This window comes from Parasteatoda tepidariorum, chromosome 6 (assembly GCF_982258835.1).
Source record: "Parasteatoda tepidariorum strain Cologne lab strain chromosome 6, Ptep-v5.0, whole genome shotgun sequence".
Classification (NCBI taxonomy): Eukaryota; Metazoa; Arthropoda; class Arachnida; order Araneae; family Theridiidae; genus Parasteatoda; species Parasteatoda tepidariorum.
The window spans coordinates 72,080,474-72,089,164 of NC_141760.1; the positions used below are offsets into that span (position 1 = coordinate 72,080,474).

At 25.4% G+C, this 8,691-nt stretch overlaps 1 protein-coding gene across 1 annotated transcript in view; it reads right to left on the reverse strand.

Annotated features, from left to right (window-relative positions):
* LOC107447383 (protein O-mannosyl-transferase Tmtc3) overlaps window positions 1-6,672 on the reverse strand; it is a 136,822-nt gene extending 130,150 nt beyond the window's left edge. The window contains exon 1 of the mRNA XM_043039139.3: window positions 6,492-6,672. Coding sequence (XP_042895073.2) covers window positions 6,492-6,539 — 48 coding nt within the window. The 5' untranslated portion in view covers window positions 6,540-6,672. The remainder of the gene's footprint in view (window positions 1-6,491) is intronic.
* Window positions 6,673-8,691: the final 2,019 nt, after the last annotated feature.

The window sequence follows — 8,691 nt, forward strand, 5'->3', positions numbered from 1 at the left end:
CGAATTCGGACATAGTTTGGATAATAAGGGTTCGGATAATCGGCGCTCTACTGTATATATATATATATATATATATATATATATATATATATATATATATAATAAATAAATAAATACAAGAAAACACGAAGAAAGTTAAGAAAAACAATAAGTTTCATTTATTGCGCATAAGCTGCAAGTAAACAGAACTCATTAGATAAGTTCAAAATGAAGAATAAAACAAAGAAAAATTTAAAGACATATGAAAAAAAAAAGGGGGGGGGGGAAATAATAAGTAAAAAAATATCAAACAACAGTTTAAAATATAAAAAAAAGAAGAAGAAAAAGGATGAAATTTTATTTAAAAAACCGGGGAAAAAAAACGGTTTTTCGGGTCTTTTTTCCCGGTTTTTCGAATAAAATTTCATCCCTTTTTTTTTTTTTTTTTAAAGCTGTTTGTTATTTTTTTACTTATTATTTCCCCCCCCCCTTTTTTTTCATATGTCTTTAAATTTTTCTTTGTTTTATTCTTCATTTTGAACTTATATATATATATATATATATATATATATATATATATATATATATATATATATATATATATATACCACACTTTTCCTAAACTTGACTTTTTTACTAGATTTCCCTTAGTATTTTTTCCAGATAGACACATAATATTTTCTCCTTTTCTAGATAACAGCACATTGCAGCTATCCGATCATCTTTTTAAGCGAAAATGCTCGTTACGGAGGAAAAAAGATTAGTACAACAATGACGACCACTGTTACGGAATGAGATACCTACAAGTGACGTGGTGTGAGTATCTCAGTCCTGATTGGTTGTTAAAATTTGGCATTTGTTTACGTTAGCAACTGTTTCTTTCATTCTATTTCGAGTAAGCCATACCCAACAAGTATCAATTTTCTAAAGGACGCATTCTATAAGCTTTCACAAAGATTTCAATTCTTTCACTATATATTTCGTACTTTACACAAAGACAAAGCAGTTACTTGGCACAAAGAAAGAGCTTACTAATTATGCATCAAACTTGGTAAGGTACGCAAAGCAAAAAATATATCATGGTTTCAATAAAATACATAAGCAAATAATAAATCTAAGTTGAGTAAAAGACCTATAAGAGAAAGAATACACCGATGTATTTAATTAACTTCACGTTTATTAACATTCTAACTTAGATGAAAAAACTTAGCTCAACTTTCACACGTCATTATGCTTATAAAGGATCAGCCGACGCTGACGTCGTAGTTCGCATGTGGGGGTATTCGGGGTTTTCTTCTTCTTGAACTGTAAGTACTAAATCGAAATGGTTTCGAATGATTTTTCCCCTTAAGTTGGGTTATTATGATAAAGTGAGTTGACGAGTGTTGTAGAAATATTGGATCAGACAGATCCTAAAAATGTGCTTTGACTTCAAAAATAAAAAAAGCAATTCAGTAATTTTGGCTCGTACTGAACTATCATATCATACAACTTTACTGTAACCTTAAAATATCAAATTGGATAAAAATCGGCAATTGTGACGAAAATTTCGATTTTTTTACTCCTTTCCTTTTTTAATCGACAATTCAGGAACCTTAGTTTACGAGCTTTCTAAATCTGTAACAAGTTTTGCACACCAATCTTTAAAAATGAAGTTATAGATGTTTTTTTCGTATGCTGACAGACGAAACGGAAACCGGGGGTAACCTCCGAAAACGAAACTATATTGTTTTTTGCTATATTTTGAGTTATTTAACAGTTTTAATTTGTTTAAATTATATTTTTAAAACAAATATAGTTAAATTTTGAACAATTATAGTTAAATTTTGAACAATTAATTTTTTATTAATTAATTGCTAAATTATTCTAGTATTTTTTGAAAACTACACACTTTAAAGGCATTTTCTGAAAAAATTTGATTTTGAAAAAATCTCTGTACACTGCCTCACGTTAGAAAGAAAGTTTATTACAGAATTCGTTGAAACTTTGAATGTATAATTTAGGTAATATTAACTATGTTTTAAACAAGAGCAAAAGTCTAAGTATGAATTTATTAGTTTTATATTCTAATTAAAAATGTTTGAGAATTTTCTTGTAAAAAGTCAATATTAAGCAATATGTTCAGTTCTGTTTCATTATGTTTTTAATATTTTATAATTGAGATTTTTTCTCAAAACTCAGATAACATATTATTGATCTACAAAAAAATATTTGATTTAAAAAAATTAGCATCGAAAAAAATTATTATAGAAATAGTTAATAATTATAATTAAATTATAGGTGCTTTTTAAATAAAAATTATTGGTTAATATTAAAGGGAGAATATTATAGACTAATGTTAAAAGGAGATATAGGGCCATATACACACATACAGTATATGAGCAACAATATTTAAATTTTAACTCTTTTATTAGATACGCATTCAGAGAAAATAATAATATTAAATAACGAGATATTTTATTTACGTTACAACACTGTAAAATGAATTTTAAAAAAAATAATTTTTCCCTAAATATAATTTTTAGAAATTAGGCTCTACCATGTATCTAACCTGCGACAATTGGGATTAGCAATTAATTGCTTCGCACTATTAAACCCTACCGGTCCACCTGGCTGTCCGACTTATAACAAACTTTTTAAGTAATTTCTGTTGTAAAGCTGTTAGCGTGGCAAAAAAAAATTTTTAGTTTTTGCCCAAATTCGCCATTTATTAGAAAAAATATCTCATAATTTTTAAAGTTTACTTTAAAATTATAATTTTATGATCCCTGCTTAATAAAAATAGAATTTAATTAAGTCTGTTTCTTAAAAAAAAATTAGTTTAACTCCGTCAATTACCTTAATAGAGTACTAAGTCAAATTACATTATCTTAATTTTTAAACTCGATTACACGATACGATTCCTTAACTTGAGCGGAAATATTGTATTTTTAAGGGAGTTACAAATTTACCCCGTATTTGCAAGGTATCAAATTTGCAAAGTATCAATAATAAGGATTAAAATTTAACTGGTTTTTCAGAGAGCCTACTTAAAAGTAAGCAGCAAATTTTTTTAAAACATAAAAATTTTAAAATATGCCTTATTACTATATTTCCTTCAATCTTTTCATAAACCGAAAGAAAATTATTTATTCAACTCCGCTAAATATAATTTCAAACAACACGCAACATATTCAATCAACAATTAATTTATTAGCACTTATTTCTTTAAAAATACGTAATTGAAAGTTAAACTGTTCTAGAATCAATGCTTAATGCTTTACAGATAAGCATATTTAGTGAATTTATTTTGAAATCCCAAAATTATGTATCTAAAACCTAAAAGGGGGAGATCCAAATAAAGTAGATTAAGTTTCGGAATAAAAAGGAGTTTTGACGAAACTATGCCTATTTCCTTGCTTTATTTTTTGATTTTGTATTTTATTTTATTGCCAGCGTTGAACAGCCGTCTTGATTCAGAGTTTACGATACTGTCAATATTCAACTGTGTAGCCTTGTAATTTTGAATCCAATCCAGAAGACAAGGGAACTCCTGGATCAATCATTGAGACAAACTAGCCTTCGTGCGTATTTATTAACCATTACCAATTCAACTTTCCCCTGATAAATTTGAAAATGTGGTTTATCACAATACGTTAAAAGCCCTTCTATTAATAAAACAAATTTTATTCATTTCCCAAATTTCGCTAAAATTATATAATTTCTCCCTCTACATTTAATTTTTAGCATTAACTTTGTTTTAAATGCTTAGTTCTGAGTTAAACTGTTCTAGGAACAATACTTAACGTTGCTTTAAATATATTTACTTTAAAATTCTTACTTTAAATATAAACATGTTCAGGGAATTTATCCTTGAAAACTAAAAATATTTAATCCGGAGCACTAGATTTTTCATATTAAATTATGAAATAATTTAATTATTATTTTTATGAAGATTCCGAAATTTAATGAATTATTTAAAAAAAATTATTTGGAATAAGAAAAATTTGAAATAAAAACAGAAAAAAAGCATTAAAAGTTTTCTTTCAATCTTTTGTCGCTAATGATCACCAATCGTATATTTCTTTTTCCTTCACTGAGATAGTTTTCTCATAATTTGGTTTTTATTTTTTTCATAAGTCATTATGCATTGTTTTCAATAAAAAAAGCTTGGATCAATAAAGTCAATTTGCTTTTTTTAAATGAGAAGAAATAATAGAAACAGACAATAAAAAAATTTTTAATCGTATTTCAACCTGTATTTAATTTTCGTTATGGAACAAACATTTGTTTTGGTAAATATAGGAATTTGGTAAATTAGGTAGTTGACTTAGTTGATTATATGTTTTCATCTTAATGATCTACTACGATATTAAGATTATGATAAAATAGTATATTCTTTATTAAACCTTCGAGTGGTTAATAATAAAAAATAATTGAATGTAATAGTTTAAAAAAATTTTAATATAAATAGTTTGTCCAGAAATTATTTTTTTTAATTTATCTACATTTGAAAAAATATAGTTTTAGTAACACATATAGACTGAAAGTGAATATTTCTTTAATGCATTTAAAATATTAAAAAGAAAATTATAAAGAACTCTTTTCATTTGAATTATTTTTGAGACAAAAGAATTTTTTTTACCTTTTTTGTTTTGTTTGGCTAAAAAATAAAACAAAAATTAATTCCTTTTTAATTTCCAATCTTTTGTCTTTCAGTGAAATTTTTCCATTTCATTTCAATTCTTTTTCTTAAATTAAACAATGTATTTTAAGAAAACTACACAATGAGGAATTAACAAGCTTAAAGTTATGAAAAAAGAGCTTCTGATTATGTTTCTAACAAACCTCTAGACACCTTCTTTTTTTCAAAGTATTTCTGAGTTAGTAAAAAACTACAAAGAACAAAATATCGTTTTTTTAACGGTAGCGGTACCATCACCATTAAAAAAGTCTTCCTCTAACTTAACTAACTTACGAGAAACTAAACTTGCGTACATTGTAAGAATTCCTTATCAAATTTCGGTATAAAGTACAGGCATCATCCGTAAGATCTATTTTTGCTGAAAATTTTTACACCGTAATTTTTTTGTAATATTTACTTAATTAGAGTGATTCAGTGATTTTGCAGTAACTATTGCTGTGAAATTTGCTGTATATCAGATTAGTTTTGTTCCAAAAGATGTTCCGGTAAAAATGGATTTTACTTTGAAAATGCCAGCATCCTGAGAGCCGGTATTTGTTAGCATAATTTAATCAAGAATTTCCTTAAGTGCATCTTAGATATAAAAGTGTGCGAAAAAAATTAATGCTTCAACTAATAAATTGTCATTGCTATGTTGTTTAAAGGTCATGAAAAAAACATAAGTGAAGTATTGTTGTGTTAAACAAAATCTATAGCTCTTCTAAAAAATTCCTAAAATGATCTAACATATTTTTAAGAAAGCTAAGTTTTATTATAAAAATTAACTGATGTATTTAGAAACATGAAATTTCTTTTCAACTCTATTTATTCAAGAATGATGAATAAATAAATGTTTTTGAATGTTTCTTATTTTTAGTTTTTGATTTCAATTGTTTTTAAATGTTGATAATCAGTATCTTTAAAAAAAAGTTTCAGTATAATAATGTATCGGTCTAATAACTTTTCGGTATTTTGTATTTACTATCATTGAAATAACATTTACGTCCATTTTTTAATGAATATATAGAGAAACTTAAAAGAAAAATAGCTCCGCTCAAATTTAATAACACTGAGGGAAAAAAAGGTCAAAATTACCTGAGTATAATAAAATTTAACGTAATTCTGGCTCGATGGGAACATTAAAAAATTCGATAATTTTAAAGAAGCGGTTCGGTGATGCTTTAGTAAAATTTACAATAAAATATAGTTTATAGAAATACAAATATAAAATATAGTGATAAAATTGGGTAAGTGTGCTAGGTTTGTATGATACCTTCGAACATGGCATAAAAACCATTTATTCGGTCAAACTTTTATAATACATAATAAAATTTTAATATAACATGTTAATAAAATTTTAATATAATATGATAATATATGAAAAAGTTTTATAATAAGTGTTAAAATTTAGTAAGTGTGTTAAGTTTATATGATACCTTATAACATGGAATAAAAATAATTTTTTCGGTCAAACTTACTTTTCAGTTTTATATTTCTAACTAGATATATGATAATAATAAGAACTATAATTTGGTAAACCAGAATTTCAGGGAGACCGTAACCATATGAATTAAAAAAATTACAACTGAATGGTTTAAGTACTCTGGTTTAAATATAATTAAGAATTTTATTTTTTTGTTTTCTTTAAACAGAAATGTTATTACCATACAGTACGATGATTTCACCTGAATCTCCGTGTACTTCTTTTTCAAAAAAAATCAAAAGGAAGCTGTTTTTAAAATACCAAATTTCAAAACAAATCAATGTATCATTTAATTTAACACTTTAAATCATAGTTTTATCAAAGTCATTAAAAATTAAAAATCACGACATAAAAGTTAAATCTCACCTTCGTTGGTGTTCGATTCGCTGGTGCAGTGCGCCGAAACATCTTCATATTGACTCAAATTATTTGGACAATATTTATTAATATACAGAAATATCGTATTTACTTCTTACGCACGTGTCGCGGCGAGTATTCGTGAGACTTATCGAAACTTCGTCTTCTCAGCGTTCACGCTCGTCCGGTTTTGAATGAAAACTCCGGGCAGGTATCTGTCAAAATCTGAAGGCGCCCCCTGGACAAGAATGCAAAATTTCCTTTTATCAAAGATCTGTATCTTGATCTTGAGCAGATAAGATGCACGCATGCTGCATGTATTCTGTATGCGTTGTGTTTTCATGTAATGAATAATAAGTAAAAGAATGAAGATCCGAAATTTTATTAATTTGCTAAAAAGGACACCTTGCCCTTTTAAATTAATAAAGAAATTATGAATATCGAGTATCACATTATATATATATATATATATATATATATATATATATATATATATATATATATATATATATATATATATATATATATATATATATATAGCATAATAAATAAATACAAAAAACACGAAGAAAATTAAGAAAAACAATAAGATTTATTTATTGCGCATAAGCTGCAAGTAAATAGAACTCATAAAATAAGTTCAAAATTTAGAGAAAGCAATGGAAAAATTACAGAACAATGAAAGAAGGGGAAAAATAAAAGAAAAATAATAATAAAAATAACAAGAAACCGGGAGAGGGGGGAACAAAAAAAATCTTTTAAAAAAAAAGGACAAAAATTTTACAAAAATCCGGAAAATAAGCAGATTTCCCCGATTTCTTGTTAGAAATCTATCTTTCTTGTTAGATTATTGAAAAGAGAAGATATTAAAAAAAAATTTATATTTTTCTAAAATATTTTATTTTAATAAATTTTCTTTTCTTTTGATTAGTCTTTATCCCCCGTTAATCTTATACCCCTGTTTTCTGGTTATTTTTAACTTTATCTATCTATCTATCTATCTATATATATATATATATATATATATATATATATATATATATAAATTCAGAAAATTCCGTTTTCTAATGTTCCTATTAAAAATTGCTTATCCAAAGAGATGTAACTCTACATATATAATTAATTTATAGTTCATGAAGTAAATTAAGTACAATTGCTATCAATATTACCTGCAATACTACTGTAATAAGCTGAGAAATTATTTTTTAACTTTTTGAAATATAGTAAACAAGCGTTTATAGAGAATTGTATTGCTGGTAGCACTGACGGATAAGTGTAGAGAGATCTGACTGTATATGACTAAAGCATATTTAAATTATTTTTTTTCCTTTGTGAAATACTGAAGTTTAATGGACTCTGCTTTGAAACTAAATACCGCAAAAGTATTTTATGTTCTTAAAGTTATTATATAATAAGTTAATAATATTAATTTATTTTTGCTTGCTAAATCCTTTCTATAAAACCGAAATCATTTTCGCATTAAAATATCATACTCTTTTTCTATTTTTAGTATTGTAAGATACTTGTATTTTACTACAACTATAATTTTAACAAAATAAAATTATTTTTCAACAAGAAGAAAAAAATTCTGGAAAAATTACCGTTTTGTAAAGTAATGACTTTTCTTATAAAAAAAATTAAAAATATAAAAAATACACGATTCTATTAATAAAACCAAAATATATGGTATTTATAAACCAACCATTCATTTGGCAATTTTCCCTTCATATGATAACATATATTACCGGAAAATCTGGTTTTCAAAATTATAATTTTTATTAAAAAAACTTCAGTGAAAAATACAAAATCAAAAAGTAAGTGTTTACTAAATAAATAGATTGTACTCCATGATTGAAAAAATTATGATAATATTAAGAAATTTTGCCACATTTACTAAATTTTATCACATATTATAACATTATATTTCATGGTTAATTTAACCAAAATTATTGCCAAATCACTTCGGTAAAAAATAAAGACCTTTTCGGTGTTCTCATAGAGCCAGAAATTCGGTAAATTTAACCACATTCTGGTAGATTTGGCCATAATTTTCTTTTCAGTGTATTTAAATTCTGTATGAATCTAAAAAAGGTAACAGAACTATGTTTTTAAAGCATAGTCTTATCGAAAATATTTTTTTACTCTACGACTAACATAATTTCAAAACTTCTGATTGCGACTGATCCAGTAATGGCATTTAATGTATTAT